This window comes from Pongo abelii, chromosome 10 (genome assembly GCF_028885655.2).
Source record: "Pongo abelii isolate AG06213 chromosome 10, NHGRI_mPonAbe1-v2.0_pri, whole genome shotgun sequence".
Taxonomy (NCBI): Eukaryota; Metazoa; Chordata; class Mammalia; order Primates; family Hominidae; genus Pongo; species Pongo abelii.
In genome coordinates this window covers 102,295,821-102,313,395 of record NC_071995.2, presented here as the reverse complement: position 1 = coordinate 102,313,395, position 17,575 = coordinate 102,295,821, and the positions used below count along the sequence as shown (strand labels likewise).

General features: G+C 45.5%; 1 protein-coding gene and 1 long non-coding RNA gene across 7 annotated transcripts in view; one reads left to right on the top strand and one right to left on the bottom strand.

Moving 5' to 3' along the window:
• The window catches only part of STAB2 (stabilin 2), a 182,864-nt gene that overhangs the window by 88,966 nt on the left and 76,323 nt on the right, over positions 1 to 17,575 (bottom strand). Inside the window, exons 19-25 of the mRNA XM_024256759.2 lie at positions 16,008 to 16,070; positions 13,617 to 13,703; positions 12,550 to 12,636; positions 11,370 to 11,481; positions 8,109 to 8,289; positions 6,178 to 6,271; positions 4,577 to 4,735 (exon numbers count right to left, since the gene is read on the bottom strand). Of these exons, the coding sequence (XP_024112527.2) occupies positions 4,577 to 4,735; positions 6,178 to 6,271; positions 8,109 to 8,289; positions 11,370 to 11,481; positions 12,550 to 12,636; positions 13,617 to 13,703; positions 16,008 to 16,070 (783 nt within the window). The remainder of the gene's footprint in view (positions 1 to 4,576; positions 4,736 to 6,177; positions 6,272 to 8,108; positions 8,290 to 11,369; positions 11,482 to 12,549; positions 12,637 to 13,616; positions 13,704 to 16,007; positions 16,071 to 17,575) is intronic.
• Positions 11,727 to 15,537, top strand: LOC129049211 (uncharacterized). 6 transcript variants are annotated; one of them, XR_008512108.1, is made up of 6 exons: positions 11,727 to 11,856; positions 12,773 to 13,006; positions 13,499 to 13,937; positions 14,549 to 14,721; positions 14,842 to 14,906; positions 15,394 to 15,520. It is a non-coding gene; the product is annotated as an uncharacterized LOC129049211 (long non-coding RNA). The 6 variants fall into 6 exon arrangements; XR_008512111.1 differs by having other exon boundaries at positions 11,758 to 11,856; positions 12,773 to 13,023; positions 15,394 to 15,537; XR_010135673.1 differs by lacking the exon at positions 12,773 to 13,006.

Sequence of the window (17,575 nt, the reverse complement as noted above, 5' to 3'; positions counted from 1 at the left end):
TTCTTATGGAACACCACAAAGAGACCCCCCTTTTCCCATCTTCCCATCAGGATGTTTTTCAAGTTTGTCTGCAGAAAGGAGGACAGAGTAGAGAGGAGACAGATACTGTAACAGGTTGAACTGTGTCCCCTTATTCCCAAATTCATTTGTTGAAGTCCTAACCTCCAGTACCTCAGAATGCAACCTTATTTGGAAATAGGGTTGTTATGATATAATTAGTTAAGATGAAGTCATACTGGAGTAGGGTGGGCCCTGAATCCAGTAAGACCAGAATCCTTATATTAATAAAAACGGGGCTTTGGGAGGCCGAGGCGAGCAGATCATGAGGCGAAGACATTGAGACCATCTTGCCAACGCAGAGAAACCCCGTCTCTACTAAAAATACAAAAATTAGCTGGGTGTGGTGGCACACACCTGTAGTCCCAGTTACTTGGGAGGCTGACGCAGGAGAATCGCTTGAACCCAGGAGGTGGAGGTTGTAGTGAGCCGAGATTGCACCACTGCACTCCAGCCTGGCAACACAGCGAGACTCTGTCTCAAAAAAAAAAAAAAAAAAAAAAAAAAAGCAGGGCAGAATTTGGAGACAGATACACCCACAGGGAGAACAGCATCTGAACACGAAGGCAGAGATCAGGGTGACGTGTCCACAAGCCAAGCAACACCAAGGATTTTCAGCAAAGCACCCGAAATTAGGAGAGAGGCATGGAACAGCTTCTTCACAGCTCTCAGACAGAAACAACCCTGACGACACCTTGATCTCAGACCTCCAGCCTCTACAACTGTGAAACAATACATTTTTGTTGTTCTATGCCACCTAGTTTGTGACACTTTGTATGGCAGCCCCAGAAAGCTAATACAGACACCAAGGCATTTTTTTTTCCTTTTCTCAAGTGCAATCTGCCAACTCAAGTGCGTCAAAAATGAATGCAATCATTTACTGAGTGCTTGGCAAGACATAAGACTGCAGTGAGCTTTTTCATAATTAAGACTCCTGGAGCCACATTTTAAAGCTAATTTTCTCCAGACCCATGAGCAGGCTCTGCTGTCAGAGAAATCAGAAAGATAAATAGGAAAGCAGCCCTCAGATGCTGTGGAACAACCAGACCATGGGACTTACCCTATGTGGCTTTTACAACATTTATCACTTTAGCGTTATACATAGGTTTGTCTGTCGCCTCGCACAAGATCGCATTTCTTCAAGTCTGGCTGAGGGTCCTGGCCACGGTAATCTCTTATCCTCACCACTGAGCTTAGTGGCTGAGTGGGTGTAGGCACTTGAGAAGTGTTGGATGAATGAGCAAATGAATAGGTAAGGGAACATCTGTTTTATTTTGTCTGGCCAGCATCTGTTCTCTCTCTTTCTGGAAACTACATGCCGTTTGGCTCTGGGGACACCATCACTCCCCCTCCCCTAGTCCACATGATAAAATGTGGCTGATTCCTCCACCCTAGGGTGGGGTGCAGGGCCTTGGCCTGTGCTTATCACTGCGTCTTCCACCCTGGGCCTCCCCTGGCCTGATTTCTGTAATTGTGCACAAGGGCTGATGGGAGTGGTAGGAAATGAGGATGGGCGTGGATGCACTCAATCCAAGTCAATGAAAGAATGAATCCTGGGTTTTTGGAGGAAGTTACCAGAAAATGTACTTCATTCTGCTTAAGTGTTGCGATGGTATAAATTGGAAGTGGCCGGAGGTCATCCCTCACCCCAGGAACCTAGGAAGAAGCTGAGCCAAGAAACAGACCCTTTATGCTGCCTTCTGAGCCCTGAACCATATTGTACCGGCAGCTAGATCCATATATGGACTTTAGAGTCACGTGGGCCAAAACATTCCCTTTTCTTTTTAAACCAGCTTTTTTTTTTCTTCTTAAGAACTGAAGTAAATATATGTATGAGAAAATTTATCATTTAACCATTTAAAAATGTATAGTTAAGTGGCATTAAATACATTCACATTCGTGTACACCCATCATCACCATCTTTCTCCAAACCTGTTTTCGTCTTCCCAGACTGAAACTCCAGACCCGTTACACAATAACTCCTCGTTCCTCTCCCCACTCTAGCTCCTGGCAGCCACCATTCTCCTTTCTGTCTCTATGAACCTGACTATTCTAGGAACCTCAGAGCAGTGGAATCACACAGTATTTGTCCTTCTGTCTCTGGCTTATTTCACTTAGCAACACATCTTCAGGGTTCACCCATGTTGCAGCATGTGTCAGCATTTTCTTCCTTTTTAAGGCTGATTGCTATTCCATTGTATACATATACCACGTTTTGATTATCCATTAATCTGCCAATGGCCATTGGGTTGTGTTCATCTTTTGACTACTATGAATAATGCTGCTATGAATACAGGTGCTTAAATATCTGCTTGAGTCCCGCTTTTGATTCTTTTGGGTGTATACCCAGAAGTGGAACTGCTGGAGCATATGGTTATTCCATTTTTAATTTTTTTGGGGGAATTGCTGTGCTGTTTTCCATAGCAGCTGTACCATTTTACACTTCCACAAGTAATTGAGTTTTCTGTTATAACTGAAAGATTTCTCCCTGACACAGATTTTCTATCCCTGTCCCATTGCCAACAGTCACTCCCTGAGAAGCACCTTCTGTGGTCTATTGAAATAGTTTACCCCAGCCGTAAATAGACATATGTCAACGTTGAGGCTTTGCCTGGGTGTAGTGTGCTTCTATCTCCCACCAGTTTTCAAGAGAGGGAGGTGGGCTAGGGTGAGAACTTGCCATGCTGTTAGCTAAGCAGTTCCACTTTTTAACCCTTGCTCCTAATCATGTTGACCGCCCCCCACCCCTGCTTTTTTTTTTTTTTTTGATACAGAATTTTGCTCTTGTTGCCCAGGCTGGAGTGCAATGGCACGATCTCGGTTCACCGCAACCTCCACCTCCCAGGTTCAAGCGATTCTCCTACCTCAGCCTCCTGAGTAGCTGGGATTACAGGCATGCACCACAATGCCCTACTAATTTTTAGTAGACACGGGGTTTCTCCATGTTGGTCAGGCTAATCTCAAACTCCCAATCTCAGGTGATCCTCCTGCCTTGGCCTCCCAAAGTGCTGGGATTACAGGTGTAAGCCACAATGCCCGGCCCATGTTGACCACCTTTTAACCCCCTGTAGGGGTCTCTTTGGAAAGAGTTCTGTACAGATCACTAACTTTGGTAGTTATGAGCTCCCAAAGGAGCTCCAACACTTCTGTCTCTGCACAAGTGTCCAGCCCTGCACTGGCCCACAGGACCGATGTTCCATCACTCATTCCTAGCAGAATGGAGAAGTGAGTGGGAATGATGCCTAAAGCCACAGAGGGAGGCCCTAAAAACTTCTTGGATATTTTTAGATAGGGCAGATTGGCCGGGCATGGTAGCTTATGCCTGTAATCCCAGCACTTTGGGAGGCCGAGGCAGGTGGATCACCTGAGATCGGGAGTTTGAGACCAGCCTGACCAACATGGAGAAACCCTGTCTCTACTAAAAATACAAAAACAAAATTAGCCGGGCATGGTGGTGGGTGCCTGTAGTTCCAGCTACTCGGGAGGCTGAGGCAGGAGAATGGCATGAACCCAGGAGGCAGAGCTTGCAGTGAGCCGAGATCGTGCCACTGCACTCCAGCCTGGGTGACAGAGCGAGACTCCATCTCAAAAAATAAAATAGGGCAGATCTCCATTTGTCTGGGTAAATTCCTCCATGAAGGAAAGGGAAGGTAGGAGGTGGGCTTTAATATCTCATCAAGTTCCACTACAAGCTCTGGGTTTCTCTGATTATTAACTTGTGCACAGAAATGAGAGGTCTGAGAACCAAAAGGCTCGGGGTCAAGTGGGAGATATCATGGTGGGCAAGGTTAGGCTTTCCTCAAACAGAGACATCATCATGGGAAGAAATACATTTCTCAAAGAGCAGAAAATAATTTGTAGGTCTTTAAAAAAGTTCAGCCTAAAACATAAAAGTGAGAAACTGTATCAAGATTCAAAAGATAAGGGGGTTGATTTCAAATCCCGGTTCCCATCTTCCATGTGTTCTGAGCTCTTTAGCCTTGTATTATAAACACACCTGTTGGTCCTACCTGTGGAAAGAGGTGGAAGCAGGTGGGGATGGATGGGGGAAGGGAGCCTTATCAGTCGCCTCTTTTTCCATTGCCACAATCCTAGTGTAGTTGGTAGCCCCTCCCCTGGAGCTGATTAATTTTAAGCAGTAGCCTTCTCTGCCTTGTCCTCCATTAAATGACAGTGAGTGAAAGTGATCAATACTCTGCAGAGCTATAGAAATATAAGGTTTGTCCAGGGTGGTGACTAAGAAGGCAGCTCTGGAGTCAGACTGGGTGCAAATCTTGCACTATTATTTATTTTCTATGTGATTTATGCAAATAGCCTCTCATCGCCTCAATTTCCTTTTCTATAAGATGGGATAATAATACATCATAGGTTTGTTGTGGCAGTGAACCCATGTTCACTGCCACGAATGATTGAGAAAAGCTGCAGTAAGTTCTAGCCAAAGTACTTCTGTGTCCTGAGGGGAAAGAAAAGTCACTGCAGGATTCCTGCTTTCTCTTCGCTCTCATGACATCCAACCTACCTGCCCGGGACCCACATACAAACAGGTTGCGTTGTCGTGGCAGCCGCCTGCACTGGGCAGCAGGCAGTTGTTGATCTCCAAGCAGTCTCTCCCATTCCCCGTCCAGCCCTGCTGACACACACAGGTGTGGGTGCCCGTGCCAGTTTTGATGCATTCTGCCTGCAGGAGGAAAAGAAAAAGCAAAGCCTCTGAATCCTCAGTTCAGTCACATGATTACAAAAGTAAGAGAGAATTTCCAGACATACGTTCCAGAAACACATATTTGCATTGAGTGAGGTGGAAATGCTTAATTTACACTGAGATTCATGAAAAGATTAGGTCATTTAAAGAACAAAATTGCTTGGAACTGGCCAGCTCATGGCCACTGACATCACTGTGTTAGTTATTAAGCCAGGGACTGTTTATATTGTTTTGCAGGTGTAAACCATCACCTTGAGGAAAGTATTGTTATTATCTCTATTTTACAGCTAAGGAAACAGGTGTTGCCCAAGGTCATGCAGCTATAAAAAGGCATGAACCCAGGCCTGTGTAATGTGGGAACCCAAACTCCACTATACCAGCTCCCGGGCCTCTCAGGAGAAGCCTCACCAGGAGGCTGGAGGACACAATGAGAGGGAGAGAGGGATACAAGATACGATGTTGAGCTGAGGCTGAGGGGGATGGCGTTGGGATGGGGCTCGTTCAAAGGGAATCAAAGGAAGCTGTAGGCTGGGGTCAGGTGGTTTCATCTAGATTTTATCCTCAGAGCCAGAGGAAATTACTGAAGGGGCTTAAACCTGGGAAAAACAGGATCTGATTCACTTCAAGCCACTCTGGCTGTGAGTGGACAATGCACTATGGGTAGATAGGAGGAAGCAAAGAAACCAGTTACTAAACCATAGGTAAGGAATGAAGGTGACTAGGGTCAGGTGGGGGTGGCGATCATTGAAGGGAATTAGTGAAAGCAACGGTAGGTTCTGGATACATCCCTACCAACAACAGAACTTAGTCACTTGACTTTCCCAGATCCCAGTTTCCTAATGAGTAAAATGATCACTTGAGCTCAGGAGTTCGAGGCTGCAGTGAGCTATGATTGCACCACTGTGCTCCAGCCTGGGTAACAGAGTGAGACCCTGTGTCAAAATAAAATAAAAATTCAAGGTTTAAACACAAATGCTTCATGCATATGAAAAGTGATCAGACACTGACTTGTGGAATGTCTTTTCTCAGGATTTCCTAAAAAACCCAAACAACCAACTGAAAAAAGCCAACAAGAAACCAGGCAGGGCCGGGTGTGGTGGCTTATGCCTGTAATCCCAGCACTTTGGGAGGCCGAGGTGGGCAGATCACGAGGTCAGGAGTTTGAGACCAGCCTGACCAACATGGTGAAACCCTGTCTCTACTAAAAATACAAAAATTAGCCAGGGGTGGTGGCATGCGCCTGTAATCCCAGCTACTCGGGAGGCTGAGGCAGAAGAATCGCTTGAACCTGGGAGGCGGATGTTGCAGTGAGCCAAGACTGTGCCATTGCACTCCAGCCTGGGCAACAGAGCGAGACTCCCTCTCAAAAAAAAAAAAAAAAAAAGAAACCAGGCAGGGTGGAAATGAAGACCAGTACTCACATTGCGGCTACAGCCTCCTGGAGTTAGTCCTGTGCAAGGGTCCATCTCAGAACACACAGTTCCATCTCCTTCATATCCTGCTTTGCAAATACAACTGCAAAGGAGAGTGTGCAAAATCAGCCCCAGAATAAGCACCAACCACCCAGAAGAGAGCCAGCCAGCTAGAGACGAGCCAGTTCCTGGCCAAATGGCTCCATTGTTTGCTCCTGTGGAGGAAGCCAGCACTCAAATGTGGTTGGGGTACTTCTGGGATCTGCAATCAGATACACCTGGGTGGAAATGACGCCCGCCCACTTCTTAGCAGTTGTGTGACACTGCACGAGTCCCTTAACAACTGAGAGATCTTATTTCTCATGAGGAAAATGGGCCTAATACCTCCCATATAAGGCTGAAGGTTAAATGAGCTAATGCACACTGAGCATTTAGCAGAGAACTTGCAGATCATAAATCTTAACACCTGACAGTGTCTCCACTCTTATTTTACCAGAACCTGCCTTTTTATAACTCTTCCTGCTCAATACTAATTATTACCTCTGGTTCAGCAAAGAAGAGCTCTACTCTGTCTTCTAAGCAACAGCTCTTAAAATATTTGAAAATGACAATCGGGTGAGACTTATCCTCTCCCCTTCTCTGGCCCCTCAGAGGTTTTTTCCCCCAACACCACATTATCAAGTGCCTCTTCTGTGAGCTGACTTGGTTTCTTGACCCATTACCTTTCCAGATGCTCCTCTCAAAATGTTCTGTGATGATACTTTTACTATTAAAGGTGGCCCATTCATTCATCTATTCAACCAATATTTATTGAGTGCTCTATGATAGATGCTGGGGACTTTGTACCCCCAGGTCCTACTGCAAATTCAGTCATACGTGCCTTACAAAAATTAAAAAAAATATATTTCATGTATCAAGCTTCCTACAGGAACAAAATACATTATCTAGTGTCCAAATGAAGAAATAGGCTGATCTGTTCCAATAATGTTTGATTATATATAATCAAACTTTTTTTTGATTATATATAAAGGCAATATAGTTCATACAGACCCATGCCGACAGTCCTCTGGATGATTTCATAGGTTTCAGGGGTAATTTTTATTACATGTGGTTTTGCCTTATGCACTGATATAGATCCTAACTCCTTAGGAAAAGGCATTTCTATTGTACAACCGTGGAAAAGAGACAGTCTCTTGTCTCAAATAGCCTATAGTCTAGTGGGAGAGGCAGACCAAAACAAATAACTATGTAAATAAAAATTAAGAAAAGCAGTGCAAGAAGAGGACCAAGAATTCCAGACATCTTCTGCATTTCCCAGGATATTTTAGGTGGTTACTGCCTTGGAGCTAGGTATTTCCAGAGAGGTAAATTTCCTCTGGCATTTTCCCCCTCAAACCCACTGCAGAATGCTAGACAGTGTTAAGGAAACAAATGGCAACCTATTGATTAAAGACCCAATTTCCTGCAAGATGCCTTTAACAGGCAAGCAATTATTAACAGCCTTAAAAAGTAAAGGTGTCTTCAAAGGTTGGAAAGTTGGTGGACAAATCTTCATTTCTTTCACATATGTGGTGATAATAATTATCGTTTCCATGATGGAACGTCTTTGATGTGCTAGCCCCGGTGCTAGGTGATTTTGCATTCAGTTCTGCTAATCGTCACAATTGCCCTGCTTGGTAGGTATCATCCTCCTCATTGTACTGTTGAGGAAAGTGAGGTTCAGAGAGGTTAAGTAACTTGCCCACAGTCACACAGCTGGTAAGCTTCAAAGCAGGGAGTGCTGCAATTGAAACCCAGCTCAGACTGAGGTTCTTTTCACAAACGCCACACTGTCAGCTGGAGATAACAGGCATCAGTTCAGAGTTTAGATATGGGTTGGCTCCGTCTACAGGTAACACAGTGACTCAGCGTCATTAAGAGCCATCCCCTTACAGACCTACCTGGCTGTCCCATTGCTGTATTCACAGGTGGCGTGGATGTGACAGAACTGCACGTAGGGCCCACAGGCTGAGGTCTGCTTGTCACAGAGTCTCCCGGCAGAGCCGTCTCTGCATGTGCCAGGGAGGCAGGCCCCATCGCTGTCTATCCTGTTATTGCATGTTCCGTGAACGCACAGGCATTCTGAAAGAGGAGGAGGAGAGACATCCGTCCAGGCCTTGGGGACAAGCCAAGCACTGAGGCAGAGCACCCTGGAGGACAGGGACCACCTCCTCTCACCCCCCACTCACTCTTGTCAAAGCAGAATCGGGGCTGAGCCGGGGGAAGACTCAGGCTGCTATTTCTTGGAGTCTCAAGTGTTCTCAGAGTGCCTGGGATAGCTCTGGAGAGCTTGCTTGTCCCACCCAGGAGGGGAAGAACTTGGTCTCAGAACTCCTTTAAGGCTGAGCATGGTGGCTCATGCCTGTAATCCCAGCACACCGGGAGGCTGACGTGGGAAGATTGCTTGAGCCCAGGAGTTTGAGACCAGCCTGGGCAACATGGTGAAACCCTGTCTCTACAAAAAACACAAAAATTAGCTGGGCATGATGGTGTGTGCTTGTGGTCCCAGTTACTGGAGAGGCCGAGAGGTGAGAGGATCACTTGAGCCCAGGAGGTTGAAGCTGTAGTGAGCTATGACTGCACCTCTGTACTCCAGCCTGGTCAACAGAGTGAGACCCTGTCTCCAAAACAAAACAAAACAAGAACTCCTTTTTATCTATATGTGTGTGGGGTGTGGGGAAGAGGACGTGACGCTTTGAAAGAGGCAAAGGAACTCCATTTTCAACTACTTCCTGGTTGGAGAGTTTAGCCTGGAAATTTCTCACCTTTCATGAAGATATTCTGGAATAAATAGAAGTGATCTCCCATGCTGGCAGGGCTCCTGATGAGTAGCTAATGTGTTTGTTTTTCACTCTATCACAGCAAACCAATGATAACCAATAGGCGATATTTGGGCACTGACTTCATTCATGGCACTGGGTCAGCCTTCCACATGCACCATCTCATTAATAGTCACCAGGCCCAGAACGTAGGTACTTTTATAACCTCCATTTTTCAGATGAGGAAGCTGAGGCCCAGAGAGAGGAAGCAAGTTGCCCAACTTGCTGCTGAATTCCCAGGCAGAAACTTAAACCAGGATTCAAAGTCCATTTCTGATCGTGACTGTGTAAACACTGTAGATCATTATATGAACTGGCATTTCCATATCACTGTTATCATTTTAAACCTTAGCTGCTGAATTTGCTTTCAATTGTAGGTATTTAAGAATTGTAACACGGGCCACCTCATCAGACTCAGGTTCCTACGCATGTGAAAGTAGAAAGAAGGACATGGAGATTTTCAAAGGCACCTGGCAAGGATTGGGGGGGCTTGGAAAATGATCAGAAATAAAGGAATCTGGAGTTTCGCCCCAGAAGGGACTCATGGGAGAGGAATTCGTGTGGGTGCTTGGAGCCATCATTCAGGAAAGAGAACAACACAAGTGAGCGGGGCTGGAAAATCACAGCCAGACTTAAAGCAAAAAAGAATTGTTATACAATTTTAGGGAAGTCAGCATTTAATTTGCAAGGTACGAGACCCCTGTATGAGACTGTGCACAGCCGTAGCCCTGGAATGAGAGGTGTGACAGCTGGAAGCCCACCGTCCCATCCCAGCCTTGGTGTCCTGCCCGGCTGGCCTCAGACAAATGCCAACATTGTCAGGCCTTGGGACAAACCCTGATTTTTTTCTTCCTCTAATATGGAAATCTAATTTGGCAAAAAGAACATTGGAAAGGGTTCAGCAGCCTTGACCCTGATGTGCTCTGCTTTCCCATCCATCCTGAGAGTTATTTGTGAAGATCAAATAAGGCAGGAGAGTGGAAGAGTTGTGTTTCATAGGAAATGTGTGGAGTTAGTAGCGACAGTAAGAGGAGCAGCTTTGCTTATTGATGACTTGCTCAGTGCAAGCTCTGTGCCAAAAGCCCGAAATTATGGTCTAATTTAATCCTGTCAGCAACCTATAATGTAGGTGCCACTATTATCTTCATTTTATAGGTGAAGAAATAGTCATTTTCTGAGATCAGACGGTTGGTAGGCTGGAGTGTGGGGACTTCAGGTTGGTCTGACTCCACAAAGAGCTGTTAGCTTAGAAATATATGTAAAAAATATACATATGTTTATTTAAATATACACAGGATGTTATTTTAAAGAACAGAATGAGGGAATGCATTTTCTGAGGTTGCATAACTTTATTTTTTTAAATGCCTATTGTGGTGGAACTTTCTACATGTTCTACAAGCTTCTTGATATTTATGTCACTGTACTTAGACTAACAGCAACAACAATAGATAAAAATAGTGAGGTAATAATATTTGTGGCACATGTTTTGTACTAGGTATGGTTCCAAGGCAAGCGGTTTCCATTTGTAAGTTGTACTAAGTTTAAAAGACACTTGGTATTTTCATCATCCCCATTTTACAGATGAAGAAACTGAGGCCTAGAGAAGTATAGTAACTTGCCCAAGGCCACAGGCCTTGCAAATAAAGGAGCTGATGGAAGAGGTCTGCCTGAAAGGTAGGGAGTGAATCTGATTTTTTTTTTTTTGAGACGGAATCTCACTGTCACCCAGGCTGGAGTGCAGTGGCTCAATCTCGGCTCACTGAAACCTCTGCCTCCTGAGTTCAACCGTTCTCCTACCTCAGCCTCCAGAGTAGTTAGGATTACAGGCACCCACCACCACACCCTGCTAATTTTTGTATTTTTAGTAGAGATGGGGTTTTGCTATGTTGGTCAGGCTGGTCTCAAACTCCTGACCTCAAGTGATCCACCCACCTCAGCCTCCCAAAGTGCTGGGACTACAGGTGTGAGCCACTGTGTCTGGCCTGAATCTGTTTCTTGATATAGAGCCCACTATCACTTCAAGAATGTGGAGAAACCTTTGGAGAGTGGTCTTCAAAGTGCTTCCCAGACCAGCAGTGTTGATGCCCCCTGGGAACTTGTTAGAAATGCAAATTCTGAAGACCCACTGGGGCCTACTGAATCAGAAACTCTGCAGGTGGGGCTCAGGGATCAGCCTTCTGACACATGCTCCAGTTTGAGAACCAAAGCTTAATGAATGCTCTGTGATGATAGCATAACCCAAGTAAAGGGGTCCTGAGACACCAGCCCTGCACCAATACCCTGCTGCAGTGCGAGAGGGAACCTTGCTTAGGAGTGGAAGGAAGCTCTGGAAGTGCCACTTACTTTTGTTACACCGAGGTCCGTATTTATTGGGATCAGAGCAGAACTGACACTGGGAGCCTTGGAAGCCCTCCTCGCAAATGCACGTCCCGTTGCCGCCGAGGCTATCTGCACACTGGGGGCAAAGGCAGGGCCCGTGGCCCATTAGGATACATAGTTCTCCGGTGTTTTCATTTCATGGCCTGACTTCTTTGAATTCAGATTAAATCCCACTTGACATGACCCTCTGGGACTCCTCGTGGAAAGTGGAGTCATGTGGTATCAGGGAGGAGGCTAAAGCAGTGCCCAGCTTGGGAATCCCAAGCCAGGATTTAGAACTTTAAGGGAAGTCACTCAAGGGGGCATCACAATGCTGAACTGGGAACCTTTCAACAATGCTTAAGGGATAAGTGATAAGACAGGGGCCTCCAGAATGAGTGACTAGCCTCTCTTTACAGTCTCACCTGCTCAGCTCTGTGACTCCAAACTGCAGTGTTTTCTCTCTTCAGTGGTAAACATATTTGCCTCCCACCTCTCTAGCCTTGGCAAGGTCATATGTGTGCTGACTGACATCAGCGTTGGGTGTGGGCCCTTTCTAACCCCTCGCCGCAGTCATTAGTACTGGCCTCTCCCTATTCTCCTTGTCCGCATGGTGTCCCCACTCATGGCTGTACTTTCCCCTCGAAAAAGCCATGTTTTAGAGGCGGGTTTATTAAATGCACAGATCTATAATTTCCCTCTATGAACCACAGCTACTTTTGCCTCCAAGCTAGATGAGTTAATTTTCGGCTGTTACATTTCACTAGGTTTTGCTCATAGGTTCAAAAAAGCAATCAGGAGGCAGAGCTATTTTTTAACTATCATAAAATCTTAGTTCTGGAAGGAGTCTTGAAGATCAGTGCAGGTCAACCCTGATATCTCCCACAGGAGGAATGTGAGGCCCAGAGATCTTTGTTGAGTTACCCAAGGTCCTGCAGTCCGCAATAGAGAAGCAGACTAGAGGCAACATTACTGGAATCTCTCTCTCCCATCCCCCATCCCAGACCCAGATTCCTTCTACTGCAGACATCTGCTGTTCTTTTAGTAAGGGGTCATTTCTTTTGCTTCCTGGGAAGAGTAGCTGGCATTGTATCATATTTTGGTTTAGAAGTTTTAAAAATTATTGTTCGATTTGACTTATGGAAGGCCAGTCTTCAGTATTCACCTGTCCATTTCCCGAGCATGGATTTGAGAAGCCTCCTGGACACTGGTTGCAGTCGGGTCCATAGAAGCCTTTGCAGCACTTTGGAATCTGAAAAACAAAATGCGTGTTGCCCTTTGAAACCTCAAGCAGAGCACCAGTTCCTCAAAGGGGATGCATTTTAATTTCCATTATTATACTAAGCCATATTCGCCTCTCCTTATGAGGTTGCCCTTTTCTTTGGCAGTTGATGGCATGGCTAGTCCTCAGTCATCTGGTCATCACAACTCTACTGAGCCCCTCCCCTGGGTGCTGGACTGGCTCTAACACTGTGCGAATGGACAGAAGGAGGCTCATGCTTGTGGTGCCAACGTTCTAAGTTGGGGAAGAGTCAATGTATGAATTTTAAAAATAGTAAAACAAGATCATTTCAGAGAACAGTGAGTGCTGGGAAAACAGTATTATCATCCAGTGGTGGCAGGTAGGGTCAGAAGTCAGGTGAGTACTAGGGAGGCCACTGTAGATTGGTGGTGACAGGGCTGGTTAATGGAGACACTGAAGATGAGTTAGCCTCAGGGAAATCTGGAAGAGCATTCGGAGGGAGGGAATGGCAAGTGCATTCTCTGAGGTAGGAATGGGGGTGAGAGGCAGGTCAGAACCACAGGCAGAGGGTGGGCCACGTGGGGAAGTGTCAAGAGAGTGTGATCTATGTTAAGAGGGTAGGAAACCAGTGGGCCACATGGGGAAGTGTCGAGAGTGTGATCTATGTTAAGAGGGTAGGAAACCAGTGGGCCACGTGGGGAAGTGTCGAGAGTGTGATCTATGTTAAGAGGGTAGGAAACCAGTGGGCCATGTGGGGAAGTGTCGAGAGTGTGATCTATGTTAAGAGGGTAGGAAACCATGGGAGGCTGTGATTCAGGGAAGGGGAGAGTCTGGTCACCATATGAAGAATCTACCTTTGATTCCTCTGCAGGAAGACAACACCAAGCATGGGCCACCTGTGACCACATGGACCCTAGGACCCAAGAGCATGGCCCTGGAGCTGCCTGGCCCTACTGGCCTAGACTGGGCCTTGGCCACGCACTCCTCACCTTCACAGTGGCATTGCAGTACCGGGCACAGCCGCTCTTCAGGCTCCCAAACCTGCCACTGTAGACACATCTGTGTGTGAAGAGTGCCTGGAGAAAGCCAAGGAGGGAAAGCATGTCAGTCAGCATGTTTAGGTCCTCCAGGCACTGCACACCCTCTGCAGACACTTGCCATTGTACTTCCATTTCACCACTGACGTCAGGAGAGAGTGTTGGACCACGCCAGCAGACCTGGGTCTACATCAGAGCTTGGGCACCCTTTTTTAGGCCTGTTCCCTTGTTGGTGGAATACAGGCCAGAGTTTGCATCATCCATGGCTCACAGGTCTTTATTCCCTCTTTCATGCCACAGCAGATGTCTCTAAGCAGAAAATATTTTCTGTTCATTCTGGATGCGGTCTAGTCTCCCCTTCTGATCTACAGCCATCCCTAAGATCTCTTTTAGAGACATTTTGGAGCCCCCAAAGGGTCTATCTGTACTTCATTGAAAGGTTTGCCAAACAAAATTGTGATAATCTGAGTTTTTCTCTTAGGAGTGGGGCAAATTTATATGCATCCTTCCATTCTCTAATCAAAAATGCCCACTCATTGTTATCTAGAACTGATGTTTACTGAGAACTGTTTATGGGCCAGACACATTGCACAGATGAGTTCATCAATCTTCAATTCTATGTGGCTGTTTTTCATGCCATTTTTTATAAATAAGGAAACTGAGGCCCAGACAGGTGAAATCATTTTTTCCAAGAAACACTGATAGTAAGTATAAGGTCTAGAGAATGGGTCTTATCACGTACAGACTTTAGGATCACAGTCATGTAGCCTCTGTGGGCCTCAGCTGCCTAATCTATAAAATATCAAGAAAATATTGATGAGACAATAATGCTGGTTTCAAGTTTTGTCATAAGACTTTAGTCTCTGGTTCAAATTTTGTTTTAGATAATTGTTGATGTCAAGCTTACCCCTTCATCTTGGGCTCTTGCTCAAGAAGAGAGCAATGAGACTTTCCTAGGCTATAAAATCCTAAAATATTAGCTATATAAGGAATTCTGAGGTCACTGAGGAAGGAGCACTACAGTCCTTTTGTCGAGGATCTCAGGATAATTAACCAGGTGGGGGTCACGGGATTCCTGGGAGGGGTAATTTGAGGGCTTCTTTTGGCTCCTACCCATGTGTCTAATTTACCTTTATTTTCCCTCTTCCTTCTCTTTCTCTGGGCTGAGACAATCTAGAATGGTGATTAAACATGCAGAACAAATCATGGTTCTGCCACATCAGCTGTGTGACCTTGTACAAGGTAGGTTATGTTTCCTTGCCTTAGTGCCCCAATCATACATTGGTTATGGTGATAATATACCCACCTCGTGGGGCTGCTGCATAAAGCATTTAGAACAATGTCTGGCACACAGCAATCACTGTGACACCAGCCAACACAATTTCCTCTTCTCCTCCCTCTCACATTCCCTGGTTGACAGCATCCTGAAGGACTCAGGGGTAATGGCTTCGTTAAGCAAAATAAATATCTGAACACACCTGTTTAATTTTAATGTTTTGCTTTACTAAATACTTCACAATAGAATCACATTAAAGAGCTCATAACCTTCCCTAGTGATCTATTCTAGTGTTTAATGCCACTTCTCATTGGTAAGTTCTTTCTTATGATAAACTTATAGGCAAAAATTTCTATCATCATTTTTGCCTTAGAACACTTGCTTTTTACCACCAATAGAGTCCTTGGCATATGAATGATAGATTGTTGCGCAACTATCTGTTTTCCTTTTTAGATGGAGCTTCTCAGATAAAAGCAAAATGAAATGATTTCTTATTCATCCTCATGCCTCTGGAAGCAAGCACTATGTCTGATATATGATCAATCCTCAATAAATGGGTACAGAATTCAATTAAACCTGGAAGCTTTTGATAGTCCCAGTATTATTTTCTTGTTATTTCTTGTATGTCTCTGCAGAAGAGTGCTTGGGAAGAACAAATATTAGGACTTGTTTACAGACGGTTCTGCACAATATGCCAGTACCACCCAAAAGTGGACATCTATAATATTACAGGCCTAAAAGGGAAAAAGTAGATGGGAACTGAGTGCCTTCTTGATTTAGATATTGTGCTTGGGGTTTTATCTATGTGAATCTTTTTGTTATTATCATTTACAGATGAAGAAAGATTAAAAAGGTTTAAATGACTTCTCTAGGGTCAATGAACAAGGATTCAAACACAGGTCTGTGGGATTGCTTTCTACCATCCCCCACATAGTAGGCTAAGAGCCCATCTTATATTACCCCAGTTGCAATTAATATCTTCTAAAGAAGGAAGGTAGATAGGTTGAGAAACCACACCAGTGGGGCTGCTTGGGTGATCTGTGCTTTCATGAAGCTGTCACACTCACTGTGGGCTCAGAGTTAGCAGGACATCTACTCCAGTACACCAGAGAACAGCTCACACAAGTGCCCTGGAGAGGGAGACAGGAGGTCAGTGCAGGTGTCCCTATGAGAGGGAGCAGTGGCGACGGTCCTGTGGCTGGTTTCATGTTTCCCTCCCTGTGAAGGAAACCCCACAGAGCCATGATCCTGGCCTCTCTACCCACCCCCTCCCCACATCGACTTGACCGTAGGGAGAAGGAGTGAAGTCAGTGCTGGGGGTGGGGGCTGGTGGGAAGAGTTTAGGAGAGAAAACTGAGCCTGCTCAGAGCAGCCCCCTTTTTTACTTCTTTCAGAGCCAGCCTGTCCATGGTCTCCCAGCTTCTGGTCAATTCTCTGCATGCAGGGAGGCACCTGCCCCTGAGGGGACATTGCAGTTATTCACCTGTGCTAGGGATGAAGTATTAGCTTTGGTTACAGACTTAAGGCCATGTCCTCCAATTAGCTTAGCAGCAATATAGCCGGACACTGAATCTCTGCCTTTCAGTCTCCTGGATTCTCCTCTACCGGTTCAGGGTGACGGAATTGGGTGTGTGCCTCCAATTTCTCCAGATCCTCTCTGACCTTCTCCATCTGGCTCTGTGCCCAGAAGGATGTTCTCAAGCTCCCTTGACAGCTTCTGATTGGTGTTGGCCAATGTAAGTCACTAGCAGGATTTTGGTGGGTAGGAGGACAACAAGGTCAAGGATTTCATCCCTGCTCCCTCCCTGCTTTGGTACCATCCCTACAGTTCCTGATGGGAGTCACCTCTTCCACGCTTCCTGCTCTCACTGGGTTCAGGTAACTCTATGTCCTGTCCCTGGGCTCTTTGGTCCCTAGTTGCAATGGTTTCCTGCTTCTCCCTCAAAGCTCCAGCAAAACTTATTTGTTTCCCTAGCCCTGTCCACACCTCTGCAGTAGCTCCTTCATCAGAATCTCTTCGTTTGGATCATCTCAGATGGATTCTGTTTCTTGCAGGGACCATAACTAGTACAGAGTGTTGTTATTAAACCTCTAAAATCCAAACATACATAGCCAAAGGCAGCTATGGATTCAGCCTAGTAAACACTGAGACTTCCAGAGGGTACCAGCTGCTTCTACTCTTTGCTAGTCCTAAATACTTTCCAGAGAATGCATTTGGACTTTTGACGAACCCACTCAAAAACCATTTTAAACCACGTAGAGCAAATAGATTCAATTTTAAACCTAGAGAAAAGAGTAAAGAAAGAGTTCATTCTAAGGCAGCTATTAGGAAGTTCTTTTCCTTATGTAACCAAAATTCTTTGGGTTGTAGCTCAAACCCACATCTTGATTCTGTTCTTCAGGGAAATGGAGAATAAGCTTTTGAATTATCTGAAATCGAACAGGTGATGCACCTGCCCAATCCTTGTTTCCAAAGAATGAACCAAACATAAATTACTACTGGGGACTGGCTAGGAAAGTGACCATGTTTCTGCCTCTCTTAAAAAGGGGTTCTCAGCATGGAATCAAATTCTCCAGATGGCGTCTGACTGGCACAGAGGATCAGCTCCGTCCTCTATGGCCTAAATCATATCAG